Source organism: Lemur catta, chromosome 14, assembly GCF_020740605.2.
Source record: "Lemur catta isolate mLemCat1 chromosome 14, mLemCat1.pri, whole genome shotgun sequence".
Lineage (NCBI taxonomy): Eukaryota > Metazoa > Chordata > Mammalia > Primates > Lemuridae > Lemur > Lemur catta.
In genome coordinates, this window is record NC_059141.1 from 22,996,337 (window position 1) to 23,016,621 (window position 20,285).

Consider the following 20,285-nt stretch of genomic DNA (forward strand, 5'->3'; position numbering starts at 1 on the left):
TCCCAGCTACTAGAGAGGCTGAGGCAGGAGGATAGCTTGAGCTCAGGAATTTGAGCGTGCAGTGAGCTATGATGAAACCACTTCATTCTAGCCTGGGCAACAGAGTGAGACTCTGTCTCAAAACAAAAACAAAAACAAAACAAAACACACACATACACACACACACAATTTACTAATGAGACTTATAATTTATCATCAACTACTCATAAGAAATTATAGTTCAGCTGACTGGCAAGTAATTGGCAAAGGCAGATCGGTTTAGCTACATAAAATAAGTATCCACCTGCACATACTAGCACTAATCAGGGCGTGAAATTAAACTTTCTATTCAGAAAGAAATAGCTGCTTCAAGGCTGTGCTTTATTCTGGGAAGCAAATATTAAGGTCATTCTCCTATCTAATGGTTATAGTATTGCTAATAGGGGAAGCAAGGGAGGAGGAATGACTGGCCAACTTCTGTAAAAGTAAAAATATCTCTATGACATAACAAATTTGCCACTTGCTTTACTAATTGCACAGACTTAACAGAACAAAGTCGCTGAAGAGTATACAGAGATCACATCAATACTGAAAGCCCATCGGGCATGGTGGCCCACAACTATAACACCAGTACTTTGGAAGGCCAAGGCAGGAGGAGTGCTTGAGCCCAGGAGTTCGAGACCAGCCTGAGCAACAACAACAACAAAAAAAAAAAAAAAGAAAGAAAGAAAAGAAAAGAAAAATTACCCAGGTGTGGTGGCATGCATCTATAGTCCCAGCTACTTGGGAGGCTGAGGTAGAAGAACGTCTTAGGCTCAGTCAGGAGTTTGAGGCAGCAGTGAGCTGTGATGATGTCACTGCTTTCTACCCCTGCCACTGAATACTTATTAATTACGATATACTCTTACTGTATATTGGAGAAATCTGGTAAATACAACCTTAATAAATGATCAAACTTAATATCACCAATAATGGAACAAACTGACATCATGTATCTTCTGAAATAATGCACTAAGAAGGAAACCACAGCATGTATTATATTCCTCACAAAACCTGTTTACCTGAATCTAATCATGAAAAAACAATCAGACAAATCCAAATGAGGGACATTCTACAGAACTACCCTAGAATCTTCAAAAATGTCAATTTCATGAATAAAAATGTTAATGAACTATTGTAAATTAAAGGAGACTAAAGAGACATTATATGTAACATGTGGTTGGATCCTGGATTTTTTTTAAAAAAAAGCTGTAAAAGACACTTTTGGGACAACTGGGAGTTTTGAACATGAGTTGTATATTAAGTTAAAAAAACGTTATCAGTGTTTAATTTCCTGAGTGGAATCTTGTATTGTCATTACAAATGAAAATGCTCGTTTTTGGAAAATACATGTGTAAGTAGAGGTGAAATACCATGTCTGCAATTCTCAAATGATTGAGAAAGAAAATTATAACTATATATAAAGAAAAACCAAATGTGGCAAAATGTTAACAATTTGACAATCCAGGTACTGAGTTATCACTGTGCTTTTCTCAAAATTTTCTGTAGATTTGAAAAAAGACTGATACCATCCACACCCCTCTTCAAAAACATATTTCTCTAAAATAAGTCAAAAGATAACAGTCAAAAAACCCCCACATATTAAAGTGCTTTTATGTATACTCTCTCACTAGATCCTCAAAATAACTTAGTAGCTGGGTGCAGTGGCTCACACCTGTAATCCTAGTACTTTGTCGGGGGTCGCAGGGGGAGGCAGGAGGATTGCTTGAGGCCAGGAGACCAGCCTGCACAAGAGGGATACCCCATCTCTACAAAAAATAGAAAAATTAGCCAGGCGTGGTGGCATGCACCTGTAGTCCCAGCTACTCAGAAGTCAGAGGCAAGAGGATACTTCAGTCTAGGAGTTTCAGATTGCAGTGAGCTATGATGATGCCACTGCACTCTAGCCTGGGTGAAAGAGACAGACCCTGTATCAAAAAACAAAAAAATTTAATAAGAGGAGATAGAACAGTTATTGTTACTTTCATTTTAGAGATGAGGCAACTGAGGAACAGGGTTAGTACAAGATAGTGCTTAAGTGGGTTAACAAGCACACTCGCTCTGGAGCTAGAATGTCTAAGTTAGGAACACCAGCTGTGCCATTCATAAACTGTATGATCTTGAGGAAGTAACTTAACCTCTCTGGACTTCAGTTTTCACATTTGTAAATCAAGATGAGAATAATCATACATACCTAACAAGTTAAGAGGATCAAGTGAGTTAATTTATACAGTGTCTGGATTCCTGCATGGTATATACTGAGCTATCAGTGTTTGCTACCATTATTATCATTGTTATTTTATTTTAACTATTAATACCACCACTCAAGGTGAGAGAACAAGCAAATACAGTCATGCACCTCGTAACAATATTTTGGTCTACAATGGACCACATATACAAAGGCAGTGCCATAAGATTATAATACCATAATTTTACTGTACCCTTTCTATGTTTAGATAGATACACAAATGCTTACCATTGTCTTACAATTGCTTACAGGATACAGAATACAGTAACATGCTATACATGTTGTAGCCTAGGAGCAACAGAATATACCATATAACCCAGGTGTGTAGTAGGCTACACTATGTAGGTTTGTAAGTTCACTCTATGATTTCGCACAACAATAAAATCACCTAACGGGCTCGAGGTCAGGAGTTCGAGACCAGCCTGACCAAGAGCGAGACCCCATCTCTACTAAAAATAGAAAGAAACTATATGGACAACTAAAAATATAAATAGAAAAAATTAGCCGGGCATGGTGGCGCATGCCTGTAGTCCCAGCTCGGGAGGCTGAGGCAGTAGTATCGCTTGAGCCCAGGAGTTTGAGGTTGCTATGAGCTAGGCTGACGCCACAGCACTCACTCTAGCCCGGGCAATAGAGCGAGACTCTGTCTCAAAAAAAAAAAAAAAAAAAAAATCACCTAACAGGAGTATCCCAGTCATTAAACAATGTGTGACTGTAGTTAAAGACAGGACTTGAGACCAGTTCTGGCTCTAACTCCTGTGTATTTCCACTATGCCAACAGTGTTTCAATCATTTACAGTTATATAAGAAAATGGAAAAAATAACAGAAGCAAACATCATTGCAAAAAGGATGTGCAAGTGTACATGACAGGGTGTGTGAACAAGAGAAGGATGTTTGCTGATTTAAAAAGGTTGTTATACCTAGTTCATCTTTAAGAGAAACATAATCTGGATGGATACTTAAAGTCCTTTATAATTTCCAAAATATTTTCATTATTTGTAATTTTACTTAGTCCTTACAATAGCTCTCTGAAGTACAAAAGTGGGTATTATTATCTTTCCTTTTTAGATGAGCAAAATGAGACTCAGAGAGGTTAAGCATCTCTGAGCATCCCAACATCTTATGACTTCTAGAAAGTGGAACCAGAGAACCAGGCCTTGTTTTCACTATACCACAATGTGAAATTTACATACCAACTAAACTGATTACAAGGTGCTTCAAAGAAAACATACTAACAAGACAGGTAGAACTCCATATTTGTCAGTTACAAGCAAAAGAAGTTATAACTAGTCCATTCAGCACAACAGATGTCACTTTGCAGAGCTTTGATATTTTTCTTAAATACCTCTGAAAACAAGGATCAAAAAATATGAACTCTTGTAAAAAGGGCTTTATTGTATTTTTATAGCTTATTACATACCTTGTAACAATCATTTGTTAAATGTGAATGTCAGTTTTATTTTCGGTCCCTTTTTTCCTGGCTATTTACAAGCTTTGTAAGAATCGTTCCTTAATTAAGTCTAAACATAGTTTTATATAAATGGATTCCTGGAAATAAAACGTTCAGACTTAAGAAATGATTGTTACAGAGACTGTAACAGGCTGTAAAAAAACGAATGCCACTTTAAACAAAGATTTCTCATTTTAATTAAAAAGATAATCATCAGAACATTCCTACACTTAACAGAACCATTTAAAGAAGCTTCTTTGGAAAAAAATATGTAGTATCTTATGCAAGCTTCCATAGTATAATTTATATTTAAATCAAACTCTCAGTTGATCCTATAGTATGAATTCTTATGTACCATGCCTACATTTTAAGGATACATTGAAAAATAACAGGTCCAAATGAGATAAACCTCATTTCTAATACTTTTTAACATGAATGCTTTCCAAAAAGATTATGAATATTTTTCTATAAGATAATAGTATAACACATTTAAGAATACTTAAGGGCCGGGTGCGGAGGCTCACACCTGTAATCCTAGCACTCTGGAGGCTGAGGCGGGTGGATCATTTGGGCTCAGGAGTTCAAGACCAGCCTGAGCAAGAGCAAGACCCTGCCTCTACTAAAAAAACAGAAAGAAATTAGCTGGACAACTAAAAACATATATAGAAAAAGAATTAGCCGGGCATGGTGGTGCATGCCTGTAGTCCCAGCTACTTGGGAGGCTGAGGCAATAGGATTGCTTGAGCCCAGGAGTTTGAGGTTGCTGTGAGCTAGGCTGAGGCCACAGCACTCTAGCCCGGGCAACAGTGCGAGACTCTGTCTCAAAACAAACAAACAAAAAATACTTAAAAAACACTTTTTAATATGACCACATATAAACATAAGGATTATATACAATTTGTTGATGAGGCCAAGTAAAGGGACCATATTCAGAAGACTACCATATAATCACAGGTGACACATACCTCCATAAAAAGAGTTTCTATTCTCAAACTCTGATAAAAGTTAAAGCAATCCATTCTGATTTTCAAAATGCCATGCCTGAATATGGTTGGTTAGAGGCATGATTCGATGAGGCAAGATTCTTTTCAATTAATTCATTTGACTAACTTTTAAATTATTTGTTTTTAACTCAAGTTGTATAAAATTTGTAAAATTAGGCAACATTCCGAGAATATAGATCCTATAAGATGTCATTATAATTAACTGCAATTTTAAAAACAGATACATCAATGTTCTTCTACTTAAGTCACCTTTTTTTTTTTTTTTTTTTTTTTGAGACAGAGTCTCACTTTGTTGCCCAGGCTAGAGTGAGTGCCGTGGTGTCAGCCTAGCTCACAGCAACCTCAAACTCCTGGGCTTAAGCGATCCTACTGCCTCAGCCTCCCGAGTAGCTGGGACTACAGGCATGTGCCACCATGCCCGGCTAATTTTTTCTATATATATTTTTAGTTGTCCAGATAATTTTTATTTCTATTTTTTTTAGTAGAGACGGGGTTTCGCTCAGCCTGGTCTCGAACTCCTGACCTCGAGCGATCCACCCGCCTCGGCCTCCCAGAGGGCTAGGATTACAGGTGTGAGCCACCGTGCCCGGCCTTAAGTCACCTTTTCTAAATTATACTGAACACTAAACCTGAATCACTACTTGACAGTTTATTTCTGAAAACTGCTTCAAAGTGGACTATATTTTCCCATGGAAACAAGTTATAATCAAGAGACTATTTCTTAACTGAGAACTTGGTAGCAAAGAAAGTACTGACATAACACCATCTAAACAAAGATTCAATAACTGTAAAACTCTACAATCATTAAAAAGAAGGAAATTATGTACCAGCTTCATAAAATGGAAGTAACATACCAATAATCAGCAAGCATGCATTCAAAATGTAAAAAACATAATTCTTGCATATTCACTCACTAAACAAATTTAACCTCAAGCTAATAACCAACTAAAATAAACACTAAACATTTAATTAGCAATCATTTAGTTTGCTTCTTATAATACAGACTGCTGCTTGAGATGATTTACAAAGATGGGAGAACAGATAGATGGGGCCAAATTAATATATTACTCCAGGGAAAGCCTTCCTTGCCTCTATCTAAATTATTTCTCTGAATAAGTATGTTATTCAAAATCAACACCACTGATCTATGCCACCGGGAACATGAGATCAGTAAATGTTGATCATGATCACAATCTCCATCATGATGACCGTGTTTCTAACTTAGTTCAGCATTATGAAAAAAATATAGAATAACCAGATTTTTTTTTTCATTTACCTATCTCCTCAGCTTTTTAAAAGCCACAAATGTACACAAGACAAAAGAACACCAGAAAAAAAATGCTCCCAAGTCACTCTTCCATCCTCACTGTCACAAGGCTTGCTCGAAACCTTGTGAATAGGTTTCAGAGTCCCTCGCACTTCACGGAAAAACTGTGAATATTCAGTAGCATAAACTCCTTTCTAAAATATTCACAAAAGGCTAAGCACAGTGGCTCATATCTGTAATTTCAGAGACTCGAGAGGCTGAGGCAGGGGATCACTTGAGGTCAGGAGCTCAAGACCAGCCTGGGCAACATCAAGAGACCCTGTCTCTTAAAAAATGAAAAAAATTAGCCAGGCATGGTGTTATACACCTGTTGTCTCAGCTACTCAGGAGGCTGAGGCGGTAGGATAGCTTGAACCCAGGAGCTGGAGGCTGTTGTGAGCTATAATCATGCCACGGTACTCTAGCCCAGGCAACAGAGCAGAGACTCTGTCTCAAAAAAAAAAAAAACAAATCTGAACAAGGTCTGAGGATCAGATCTGTATCTGTATTGTATCAATGCTAATTTCCAATTTTGGTGTTTATGTTATAGTTGTGTAGAATGTCCTCGCTGGTAGAAAATACATGCTAAAGTATTTGGTGGTGATGAAACAACTTACTCTAAATTGCTTCAGGAAAAAATTTCTCTTGTATTGCACTCACAACTTTTCTGAATTCTGAGACCGATTCAAAATAAAATATAAAGAGAGAACTGCAACTGGTAGTTACCAAACACTAATCCATAGACCAGTACCAATCTATTAAGTAATTTTTATGGGTCTGTGGTAAAATGAGAAAAAAAAAAATAAGGCTAGTAAACATAGTGAATATATATATATATTATTTTTTAACAAGTCATACACACACACAGACCAATTAAGGTGAGTATCTTCTAGTGAGAAAGACTGTATTAGTTTTCTGTGACTGCTTTAACAAATTACCACATACTCAGTGGCTTAAAACAACATAAATTTATCATCTTACAGTTCTGTAGTTCAGAAGTGTGGAATGGGCTTCACTCAGTTAAAAACATGTTGGTGGGGCTGTGCTCTGTTCCGAAGGCTCCAGTTTGCCCTTGCCAGCTTCTACAGGCTGCTCACATTCCTTGGCTCATGGCTCTCTTCCACATCTTCAAAGTCAGCAACAGTGGGCAAATTCTTACATGACATCACTGACCTCCTCTTCTGCCTCCCTCTTACCCATTCAGGAACCCCTGTGATTTTTTTTTTTTTTTTTTTTCTGAGACAGTCTCCCTTTGTTGCCTAGGCTGGAGTGCAGTGGCATGATCATAGCTTACTACAGCCTCCAACTCCTGGGCTCAAGTGATCCTCCTGCATCAGCCTCCCAAGTAGCTAAAAGTCAGCTGATTAGCAACCTTTACTCCATCCACTACCATACCATGATTTCCCTTTGCCATATAACTTAACATATTCACAGTTTCATGGAATTAGGATACAGACTTCTTCAGAAGAGGGACATTATTCCACCTAACACAAAAACATTTAAGAGTTTCCTTTATTCAGATGTTATATCCTTTCTATCTTGTTGGCATTGAAGTCTTTTCTTTCTTTTTACAATCATGGTGCTAATAGTGATAATTCTTTTTTACATGTTGATACGTAAGAAAAAAACTCACTTGGCTGAGCATGGTGGCTCATACCTGTAATCCCAGTGGTTTGGGAGGCCTAGGTGGGAGGATCACTTGAGGCCAGGAGTTCGAGACCAGCCTGGGCAACAGAGTGAGACCTCATCTCTACAAAAAGTAAGAAAATTAGCTGGGCATGGTGGCGCACGACTGTAGTCCCACCTGTTCGGGAGGCTGAGGTGGGAGGATTGCTTGAGCCCAGGAGTTCAAGGCTGCAGTAAGCTATGATCATGCCACTGTGCTCCAACCTATGCAACAGTGCAAGACCCGGTCTGTAACCAAAAAAAAAAAAAAAACCCACCACATGACAAACAAACTTGCAAATCTTGTCAACTCTTCGTGGATACTACAAAATCCTTTAAAATTTTTTATAGATCCCTTAAATTAAAAAGTGTGAAAACAGACAAAACATTCTGTTCCTACAAAGACACCGTGTATCTGATAAAGGATTTGTATTTTTTAAAATATAAGGAACAAATCAATAAGAAAAAGGCAGGCAGCCCAATATAGGAAAAAAAAAAAAAAAAGGCCAGGACTTGAATAGACACTTCACAAAAGAGGATGTCTAAATAGCTAATAAACCTAAAAAGGTGCTTGTTTACAGTAGTCATTAAAGAAATGCAAATTAAAACAGTGAGATAGTACAATTTATCCCCCAGAATGGCTACAATGAAGAAGACAATATCAAGTGAGTGTTGCAAGAATGTGCAGCAAACTGGAACTCTCATACACTGCTAAAGGAAGTGTAAAATGAAAAACGGTTTCATAGTATCTATTAAAGCCAAAAATTTTCATACCCTATGACACAGCAATTCCACTCCTAGGTATACACCCAACAGAAATATGTACATGTTCAAGGAAAGACAGGTACAAGGTTATTTCTAACAGCACAATTTAAAGTGGCCAAAAACTGGAAATAACCCAAATGTCCATCAAAAACAGAATGACTAAATAATCTGAAATATATTCACACAGTAGAATATTATACTGCAACAAGAATGGACAAACTACACACAACAATCTGAATGAATCTTTTTACAATCAACATAGGACAAAAGATACCAGACACTAATGAATATACACTGGAATGATTCCATTTATATGAGGTTGATTACCAATAAAGGTAAAACTAACCTACAGGTATTAGAAGATAGTGGTTTTCCTCGGGAGTAGGGAGTTAGTAACTCAAAGGGGGCATGTAGGCAATTTCTGGAGTACTGGTAATGTTCTATTTCTGATCTGGATAATGGTCACACAGATGTGTTCATGGGTTAAAATTCATTGAGTTATATAAACATGATTTGTATACTTTTCTGTAGATGTATTCTGCTTCAATAAAAAGCTTACATAGACACATACATATACAAAGTACACTAGAATATTCTTCTTAAATACAGACTTCATCAAACTGGATTCAGTCCAAACTCCCAGCCCCCTAATTTATCTTTTCCTTTTTATCTGCTATGCATCTTATGCTCAAGTCATACCTATCTACCACCTGTAACTGATCCTGTGCCTGCCCATCTCCTGGCCTTTACCCAAGCTACTTTCTTTTCTTGGAACTGCCCCCTTCAGACACCAGGCTGTCAAAAACTATTTTTCAAGATCTAATATGAAGCTTTCTTCTATAAAGTTTTTAAAGATCTCTCCAGTTAAAACTAATTTCCCCTCCCTTAAATTCTATAGCACCTCTATTTTAGCACTTAGCAAAGTGTGTGCCTTATGAGATATTTATAAATGCCTGTCTCATTAGATTGTGAAGTTCTAGAGTTTTATTCAACTTTGTATCTTCATGCCCTTCTGCCTCATCACCCCTTCTCCCCATGTAACACAATGCTTTGCACTCAGTTTATAGTCACTTTCTTATCAAATCACATTACATGCACACTATTGTGACCTCACTTTCAGTTTGTCAACCCACTGATTTTTTTCTAGACTTTATTGTCAAGCTCTACTTAACAGAGAATTCAATGCTTCAGCACAATTTAGGATTATACAGTCCTAAACTTCCTATCCCTAGATACATATAGGGATTTTATGGTGTAAATTAGCAATTAACACCTTACTTATACATGGCAATTTATAATTTAAAATGAACTGAAAGGGGGGGAAAAAAAGAGAGAGAGACCCTTTTTAAGTAGGTAACACTAACAACAGCCCATTTTCCAATTAAGAAAACTGGAGCTCAGAGTGAGCAGTTTGTTCAAGCAGCCACTGTCAGCCTACTAGCCAATACACTTGCTACACTGTAGCCCACAATAAAGTGCAGGTCTTCATTTTGGGTATTTGTTTTAGAAATACATATACTTGATATGCTCAATTTTACTTTTTCTGATTAAATATGATTTATATTCACTGTAGAAAATCTGTACAGTGACTCATGCCTATAATACTAGCACTTTGGGAGGCCAAGGTGGGAGGATAGCTTGAGTTTGAGAACAACCTGGGCAACACGGCAAGATCCCATCTCTACAAAAAATTTGTTTAAAAATAGCCAGATGTGGAGGCTCATGCCTGCACTCCCAGCTACTCCAGAAGGCTGAGGCAGGAGGATCCCTTGAGCCCAGGAGTTCAAGGCTGCAGTGAGCCATGATTCCAACACTGTATTCCAGCCTGACAGAGCATGACCTTGTCTATATTAAAAAAGAAAAAAAGAAAGAAAGAAATCTGGAAAACATCATTAAAGAATTAAAGAAAAAAAATCACCTCAGTAATGTTCTTTTTGTGTGGTTACTAGTATATTTTTAGAATTCCATTAAATATTGTGAAATATTACCCATAATCCAACAATTCACAAATAACCACATTTAACAGTTCAGTTTATTACTTCCTCAGTACAAGGATTTATGCATCTGTGCTACAAAAACATTTATCCACATGCTAAAATTTCTGAGTAGCTATCTCTATGACTTTTTAGTGAAAGCATGAAAGTTCCCCAGACATCTAAAAATATCAGCACCAAATATCTGCAACTTTAAGTTTAGGTGCAGAGAAGGAATTGAAAACTCTAAACCTACTACCAAGAGAGTTGTTGGGATACTATGTATGACTTTGATACAAATTCTGTTACAGTTCATATTCTGTTACAAATACCACTGGAGTGACATCAACCTTATCCTTCTGCAAAACAGCATAGTATCGTGAACTTGTTGAACGTTTCAGGGCATCACTATGGAATAAAGTCAAGATTCTGTTTGTTTACGTTTTTTTCCACATAACATGATGCAAAGATATCTGCTGCATTAAATTGTGATTCTGGGAGTATTGAACCAACAAGTATTATTCAATAACCAAATGAAAAAGTACTAGTCAGGACAGTGCCAACAATGAAGAGCAGAAAGAAAAACAATGGCTATCCTAGTAAGCATCTTACCATTCTATAAATCAACTGTACTAGATCATTGTAGTAGATTATTGTTACTATAGTAGATTATTGTGCAAATTATTCCCTCCCCTACTTAACTTGGGGCTTGACCACATGACTCCATGTGGTCAGTGGAATATTAGCAGATGTGATACAACCAATGATTGAAAGGCACTTAAACAATAGAGCTTACTCTCTTCTGCCTTTGCGGTGGCTGCGAGAAGAGTTATGCCTGGGAAGTCACTGCCTATTCAGTCTGAATCCCAAAATAACATACAGAACAGTCCTGAGTGTGTAACCAAGTTCCCAGTCACCCAATTAAGCCCAGTCTGGATCATCCAATACCCAGCAAATCCATAAATTCATGAGAATAAATATCTATTATTGTATGCCACTGATATTTTGTGGTTCTTTATTAAATAGTAATAGCTAACTGATACAATGATATTGTGACAACTGTAAAGTCTTTTCTGTATTTCATCAGTAATTCAAATATCAGGAAAGCTATATGTAAATTTAGGCAGTAACTCTTCCACTCTGGCCACCACCAGACAGCAAGGAAATAGGCCATCATATCCCATTGTTTTCCTGCTCTTTAAAGATGAAGTATACTTGTAAGGGAGGCTCTCAGATCAGACTGCCTGAGTTTAATCTCAGACTCCTTGCCAGCAGAGTAACTTTGAGCAAGTTACTTAACCTCTCTGGAACGATCTTCCTTAGATGAAAAATGGTGGTAATAGTAGCACTGAATCTATCTCACAGGATTATTGGGAAAATTAAGTGAAATAACATAGTAAAGAACTTAGAACAGTGGATTTGGAACAACACACAGTAAACACTAAATAAATACAGTCATCCCTTGGTATCTGCAAGAAATTTGGTTCCAGAACCCTCCCCCCATACCAAAATCCACAGATGCTCAAGTCCCTTATAGTGCCGTATATAAAATGATGCAGAATTTGCATATAACATCTCTAGATTATTTATAATACCTAATATAAGTGCTACATAAATACTAGTTATATTGTATTAGTTTTTATTTGGATTGTTTTTATTGTTGCATTTTATTTTATTTATTTTTTTTGAGACAGAGTATCATTTTGTTGCCCGGGCTAGAGTGTCATGGTGTCATCACAGCTCACAGCAACCTCAAACTTCTGAGCTCAAGCAGTCCTCCTGCCTCAGCCTCCTGAATAGCTGGAACTACAGGCTCTCGGCACCATGTCTGGCTAATTTTTTCTATTTTTAGTTGTCCAGCTAATTTTTTGTATTTTTAGTAGAGATGGGGTTTCACTCTTGCTCAGGTTGGTCTCCAACTCCCAAGCTAAAGCGAGCAAGTGATCCCGCCTGGCCTCCCAGAGTGCTAGGATTACACCTCGTCAGGCCCTGTATTATTTTTTATTGTGGTTTTTTTTCCTGAATATTTTCAACCCAAGTTAGGTTGAATCAGCAGATGTGGAAGCCACAGATACAAGGGGCTGACTGTAATAGCTGTTAGCTATTCATGGCTGACTAAATTAAAAAGAAAAAAAAAATTTCTCCCACTTCTACTGTGTTACCCCGTTATTGACATAGCATCAATTCAGGTCACAAGCCTGGGAGAAGGAAGGCAAGTATGTCCTCAGAGGAGACCCAAATCATAGAAGGAGCAAGACCAGAAAGAAATTCCTACTCAAAAGGTTCATCTTAGGCAGGCAGGAATTCTCCCCTAGGTCTGGGGCTTTTGCTCCCTTGCTTCCTAATTCTAGTCCTGGCCACATATAAAAGCAATCCAGGTACTCAGATGGTAGTGCCTCAGAGAACAATCATATTCTTAGCTCTACATTAATCTCAATATCTTTTCCACTTCTGTTATTTGAGTCTTCTTTAAAACGCTCTCTCTCGATTGGGCTTTGGGAAACTGAAGGAAATATGCTTCAGTCTGTTCTAATTATCCAGAGAATCCCCAAGTACAAGGTAAATACTGTGGAATACTACCTGAAACTGTTAAGATCCCTGGAGATTTTTTTCCCCGTCCATTGCCAATTTTAAGATGCTGGGATTAATTTATTAAGGAAGGGGCAAGTTTTCTTTTTATTGACTAAGTTGCAAAATTTTGTTAAATATTTTCTATTTCATCCTCAATGGATTCTCACTATACACATTTAGAAAGGACTTCTGTGCTGTGTTAAAATATTGCTAGAAAATAGATGGAATTTTAAAATATTTTAATACAAGATTTTTTTCCTTGATACTCATTCTTCCCTTTCTTATTATAATGCCATTTACCATAAAATAATTTCATCTATATATGATCAAGATCTTACATAATGTCCTGTCCCCATTCAGTAAGGGAAAAGAATTCTTATCTGCTTCCTTTCTTTCAGGATTTAAACAAGTGGTCTCTTTTGAAAGTTCATTTTCTAATTTAGCAATAAATAATTTCTAAAACCATTCAAAGTAGAAGAGCTTTTACTCCACATCTAATAATTCACTTTCAATAATTTACTATGTATATTTATTACAAACACAAATCTAGAAAATAAGCAAAAAGAATTATTACTAATTTGTAATTTCATACCCCAACATCTACATAAGAGTATCCAGAAAAGAAACTGTTTGAAAGCTAATTTAAATTGGAAATAGACAAAGGATACATAGAAACTCTGACAACTTAAACTAAGAACCAGTTTCAAATGTCCATCCAACCAGCTGGTAATCAATCTCAATGATCGAAGGAAAAGAAAAGTCCATTACAGTGAAAAATCTGAAAATTTATTTTAAAATGTAATTTGTTTTTAAATACCTATGTTTCTCAAGTAAATAAGAAAAGTTACTGAATCACATTAATTCAACCAGTATTATGTCTACAGTGATGTCATTAAGGCAAGTCATGCAGGCGATCATGTTAGTTCCTTGAGAAGTTAACCTCAAAAAAGAGATGCCTTCCAAGCACTTCTAGTGTTATTGCCCACAAACTTGGCTGATCCCAATTGTATTTTTAGCCTGAACATCCAATTAGAATAGCATCTTTGGTAGCCAGTCTCAAAAGATGGCCCCCAGTAATTCCCCTTCCTTGTTTACCCATGCCACTTTTCCTATCAATTGGTAGAGATTATTTCCTCCTTCTAAGAACCCAGCCACCACCACAGTTTAAGGAAATCCATGCAGCCACATTAAGAATGGCCCACATAGAGAACTGAAGGCCTTTAGCCCTACCTGAATTCTCAGCCAGTAGCCAGCCATGTGAATGTGGCCATTTGGAACACTCCAGTCATGCTGGCACCCCAGCCAACACCAAGGGAAGCAGAAAAACCATCAAATTTGAGAGAAATAATAAATTGCTTCTTTTAAGCCACCAAATTTTGAAGTGCTTTGTTACACAACAATAATCATCTTTTATATTATATCTATCAGTTCTATAAGAAACTTTATGTGCCCTAAAATTATGTCATTCAAGTTTCAAGTTCCTCTACTTGATTTTGGGATTAGTTGGACAAGAATATATTTATCCTGTCTATTTTTAAAAATAAGCTTCAAATTTCTCCTCAGTTTATCTTTCATACATTACATATATATATGAGGCCTATGTTCAATCATTTTCATTTCTCTTCCAGGTCCTCTTCCAGTTCTACTTATCTTTTCTGAGGTTTATACTTATACTTTTGTTGACCAAAGTAGTATCCGGAAAGGTCCTTGAGGACCTGCTAACGCTGAATGTGAGACATTAGCACACAAGTTATTTAATGCAAACTAGAGTTTTCATATCATTTGTTTTTAGAAATTAAACATTATGCTTAAACTACTTTTCACAAGTATCCAAGGGCAACTCTGGTCAACTCTAAATTAACAGTCTCATTAATAAGATTTTATTGTAAAATTCCTAATTGAAGCACTACATTAATGTGGTAATGAGCAAATTCATAAGAGTATCCATTTCATATTGGCATTTTAAACCAATTTTACTTTTTTTTTTAACTATAGATGTCAGGGCATCTGTACAAAAGTTGTCACTAATGATTCACAATTGAGGGAAACGGTAAAGCCAGAGCAAAGCCAAATACTGAACAAAATTTTCTATTTAATTAAAAGGATAGTCTTTCCATGTGTACTGTGCACTAATTACTTGATGCAAATTCAAATAAAATATATTCCTATCTCAAAATTGACTCTGAATAAACATGCTATAGCAGGGTAAAGGAGACCAATGGGAAGTTGTAACTTACTCAGATTCATGATAAGACTGTTACTGAGCTGAAAGAGAATATAAAATCTCTAACTCTTTGTTCTCTGATTAAGGTGTCATTCTTGATGACCGTCTTCCAGTTGACCTTTTCTCAAACAGCAGCCACAATAGCAGGCAAGGTCAAAAATGAAAGTAACTAAAATTAAAGAAAAAATTGGCTTCTCCATATAGAAACTGATTCGACATTTTATAATCTATGGTGCCCTAAAAGCTGCGAACTACTACATGGTCATCTCCAAGTCCATCTTAACTCAATCAGGAGGCCATTATCAAAACATAACTCACTGGTACAAGGCAGAGATGAAGTGGTTAAGGATATTCCTAGGCTGAGGGCTTCTTAATGGGGAGTAAAAAGGATGATCTCATAATGTCTCTTTATGATCTATAACTCACATTATTCCATAAATCTGACACAAGTGTCAGGATCAGGATTAAAAATCAACCCTCTAGGTAGGAAAACAAAAATAAGGAACTTCTCTGATTTAAATCTAGAAGCTGGCTATAGAGATAAAGCAACTTTCATTTACTTTTAAAGTCCAAAAAAAATTTCAAGACCTCTTCTTAATATTTGGCCAGTCTCTGGAAAAGTATTCCTGGGATTTTAGGCAGTTTACAGCCTAAATTCAATTAGATTAGTATCCATATTTTTTTAGATTTGTCATGGTATTTTAGGCGAAGACACAAAATAACTATTTTTTAACAAAGGAATAAGATTTGGAATAACAAGTTACAATTGCTTCTGAAAAAAGCAAGACTTGAATGAAAATAACATTAATGTCCTAAGGCCACCTGTTAAACTAAAAGTCTACTCATTCCATCATCCTTTAGTTGTAATCACAAAGTCTGGTTTTACACCTGGGATATACAAGAAGCATCAGATTAAAAGCATCAAATATCAGACCATATAAATTTGCCAAAGATAAGCATAGCAAAAGAAATGCATGATACAGTTAAATAGGTTTCAAGGGGTTTAAACACACAAAGTCCAATCCATGCTCGTACTGTGCTTCAACCTAAAACTGACGGGTAAACCACCAGTCCTGACTTAATCTCACATAACCCACTACCTACAGTCACCCTTTTCATCTTCTGAATTTCTCCACAGATCTCATCACTTCTTATGGGTCTTTGCAACTCTAATCTCCATGGCCTTTCCTTTCCCAGAAAGTGATACAGCACCTGGCCCCATATTTTACTACCTCCACAATTTAGCTCTAAGTTTTGTTTTGCTTTAGCCTATTAGATATTAATTTTGCCCCCAATCTCCTATACCCACGTTTTCCTGACCAATCGGCCTCTTACTTTCCATCAACTTGTCCTAACTATAATATTTACCTTCTTTCAAAGTATATATCCCTTTCCCGACATTTTTAATTCTGGTTCATAGTCAACACCCTCTTCCTCTCCAACGTATTGTCCCCACAGCCCTAGGTCCTCTTTCCCAGTCCTTAATCTTCCTACGTAAGGCCTCTTCCCTTCCAGAGTTTGTCAACATTAGTTTGGCCAAGCTAAGATTCCACCCTCAAGGCAAAGCCTATCTTCCCTCCTCATTTCACAAAACTACAAGCCTCCCACCAGCCTCTCCCTCCTCCACCCTTGAATCCATCTGCATCCAGCCCTGCCTATTCTCCCCCTACCCACAATATCTGTCTTCCCACTATCCCGTGCTCCCCTTCCCTACTCCTGAATGCACCTCCTCTCGGGGCCTTACCTGCAGTAACCCTGACACCAGGAAGGCCCTGCCAGCGGCCTCACGGCGTCTCTCCACTGGGCTTCCTCCGGCTTCACTAACTGTCCCCACGCCCCTTTCCCTCCTGGGCCCCGCGCGCCGCCTGGTGCCCCCTCCTCGATTAAGCTCCCGCTGTCACTTGGCCTCTCATCCACAAGATGGCGGAGCTGCTGCCCCCACCCCTGGGTCCGCTCTGCAACCCCCAGCCTCCTTCCCGGAGCTCTCATCCCGTCCCTCCGGCCGCCCTCGTCACGGGCCTTGGCCCAGGGTCCCGCTGCCAAGTCCCGCAGTGGGGGGGCGGCCCAGGCCCGAGCTCAAGAGACGCTGCCAACGCCCCCGCCTCCGCCGTTCCCCGGCCTACACCGTTCCCTCACCATAAACTTGAGTGCTTTCTCCTGCAGCACCGCCTCGGCCGGGTCCATAATCGCCGGGGCCACTGGGTCTGCTCTCCGCCGGGGCCGCCCCTTTGATGCCAGGCCGCAGCCAACGCAGAGCCCGGATCCCGCCTCCTCTTCCTTCCCCCCGCCCCCTCTTACCTCTCAGGCATTGGCAGGGGGGCCAAGGAGAACCAGCTGCTTCGTGCTCATGCGGGAGCCCGCTGGTTCACGGGATTTGTAGTTCTGGAGCTTCCCTCAGGAAAAAACTGGGGCCACGCCGCGAACCGCAACTCCCGCAGTTCACTGCGGCCGCGCTGCGGCTGCCGACAAGCCAAATCTGGACAACCCGTGGTCAAGTAGCGGAAATAGGCTGATGGGAAGTGTAGTTTACAGGTTCTATGGATGAGAAACGGGAGGGGCACGGGTGTCTCCGTGGTTACCGAGCGACGCCAGTGGCGGCTTTCCTGGCGTTTGCTATCAAGATGGCGACCGGTACCTCACCTGTAGCCCGAACACTGGGAAAAACTGTGAGAGGAATCAGGGGTCTTAGGGCCTCCCTAACTGGTTTTAGAAAGCCGGACATCCCCAAATTTCATATGTCTGGCGTCTGCAGGAAGTTTGTGACCCAGAGGCGCTGGGCCAGTGGGCACCTGGGAGCAGCTCACAGACCAATGCAGAATTTCAAGGTTCTCCTAAACTATCGCCCTTCACTTCTCCCAAGTAATCTTTTCTCCCCTACAGCGAGTCAGAGCCTGATAGAAGTCGGCTCATGAAATTCTTGGTGTTTAGAACTCAGACAGCATAGCCTGCAATTGCTAACCCTGGGACGTAAGCCCTGTTCTAAGGGTCAAACAGGAATTTACAAAAGCCTTTGGATAGTGGAGTATAATGACCATCCAACAAATAAAGCATGTAAATATTGTCTTTGGCCTTGAAAGTGACAATATGAGTTTATTTTGGAAATCGGGTCTACTTTAGGAGGAAAAGCAGTAGCGTTGGGTTAAAAGTGAGGTAGATTATAAACCTGGTGCAGTGGCTCCCACCTGTAATCCCAGCTACTCTGGGAGGTTAAGGCTGCCGGATCCCTTGAGCTTGGGCAACAGAGAGAGATCCCCATCTCTAAAAAAAGAAAATAAAGAAATGAGATAGATTATGATAGCCTTGTACAAAATATCTAAATTCATAAAATAAGTGAATTAGGAAAGTGCCTTTTCACTTATAGGAAAAATCTCCATGGTAACTATTTTAGTTCATTCAATAAATAATAAACACATAACTGTGCACAGACATCATCTCAAGAAATTAGGATTCATTAGTGAACATAACAGATCCAGTCGCTTTCCCTTGTGGACCTTACATATCTAGTCTGTTGATACTTTGTCCTAATCATCCCTATGTCCACGGAACTCAGCATAATATTTAATACATAATAGACTTTCATTTAATAAAAAGTTTTGCTCTTGAATTTAAAAAAAAAAGTTCAACACAAGTGCAAAATGGAGAAGACTTAAAACTCATTTGTACGAAAACTACCTGGAAGTTTTCGTAGGACCAAGGCAGGCATGTGACATGGTTACCAAAAAAAAACTACAGAAGTCCTAGGCAGCTTGAAGAGAAGTAGTGTTTGGGGCAAAGAGGCTTGTGGTCTTACTGTGTTTTGAACCACCCAGTTCACTCCTGGAGTATTTGGTTCAGATATGGGCACCATGTTCTATTAACATCATATGCAGAAACATAGGCAAGAGCAGGAAGACCAAGAAAGAAAATATTGGTGGATGCTTAACTCTGAAAAGAAAGAACACTTAAACATAAAATGACAACCAACTTCAAGTATTTGAAAGACTTTTGAAGACATGTGTAGGACAGCCAATCAAAGCTCAAGGTCGACAGGAAGCAAAAGTGATAAAAACCCAACAACTATTTAATTTTTGAATATCTGATAGGCTTAATCCTAGGATCAAGAGATCCAAAGAAGGTAGGAAAGGGTATTTGTATTTCAGTTGGTGGGAGACATGCTGTTATAGTTGGGTGTTAAAGAAAGGTTTTTCCCCCTTCCCGTTACTTCCGTGTCCTCATAAAAGGTCAGGAGTTAATTCTTTACTTCTGAAAGTTTGCTGACCCCATTGAGGCACTATGTTCTTGTGCCTAAATGGAAGGAGACATTTTTAACAGCAAACTGTAATTCACATTAGGTTCCCTCCTCAGATGCTCCCACTGCCTTAGGCCAAGGCCCATTCTATCTAGATAGAGCAGTCAGTACCCTTCAGGGCAGCTCTGGGGGCTGGAGATTGGGTGGGATGGTAGTGGAGCCACAGGAAAGAGTATTCCAGGCAAAGGTAACTGTATTTTTCATGATGCATTCTGGGAACCAAAACAAGATCCATGGGACTTTAGTGGAAGAGTGGCCTAGACGAGATTGCAGAGGACAAAAGCATGAAGCTCTGTGAGTAAGCCGGGATTTAGGTGGCATAAGCTGGTTAGGTGAACTAGCTGATATCCTTTCTAACTGGGGTCAATGCCTATATCTTACTTATCAGCTATAAAATATCTTGACTTTCACCCCAGTTTAAGGCCACATTGAGGCATTTGGACTTTATCCTGAGAGCTGTGGGAAATGACAGAAAAATTTTAAGCAGGGCTACAGCATGGTCAGATTTGTATTTTCAGAAAATCACTCAGAGTCCAGGGTGGAGAATAGATTAGAAAGGAGCACAGCTGGAAGTTTGGGAAAAGGATTATGAAGTTGCTGAAATCTTCCTGGGAGAGACGGTGGCAGCCTAAATGAGGGAGGTGGCAAGAACAGAAAAAAGTAGATGGATTCCTATGATACCAAGGAGATAGAATTGGTGGGACTTGGTGATTCATTAGATATGTCATGGATGATATCAAAGGGATGTGTCAAAGATGACTTCTAGGTATCT

General features: G+C 38.7%; 1 protein-coding gene across 8 annotated transcripts in view; it reads right to left on the reverse strand.

Moving 5' to 3' along the window:
* The window catches only part of BTRC (beta-transducin repeat containing E3 ubiquitin protein ligase), a 161,705-nt gene extending 144,185 nt beyond the window's left edge, over positions 1-17,520 (reverse strand). For 6 of the 8 annotated variants that reach the window (XR_006739261.1, XR_006739262.1, XR_006739263.1 and 3 more), the window contains exon 1: positions 17,362-17,515. Coding sequence is in view for 5 of the 8 variants with exons in the window: in XM_045568588.1 (XP_045424544.1) it covers positions 17,362-17,409 (48 nt within the window). In the remaining 3 variants the exon portion in view is untranslated. Of the gene's footprint in view, positions 1-17,361 lie in introns of all 8 variants that reach the window. The other 2 variants (XM_045568584.1, XM_045568586.1) reach the window with 2 other exon arrangements.
* Positions 17,521-20,285: the final 2,765 nt, after the last annotated feature.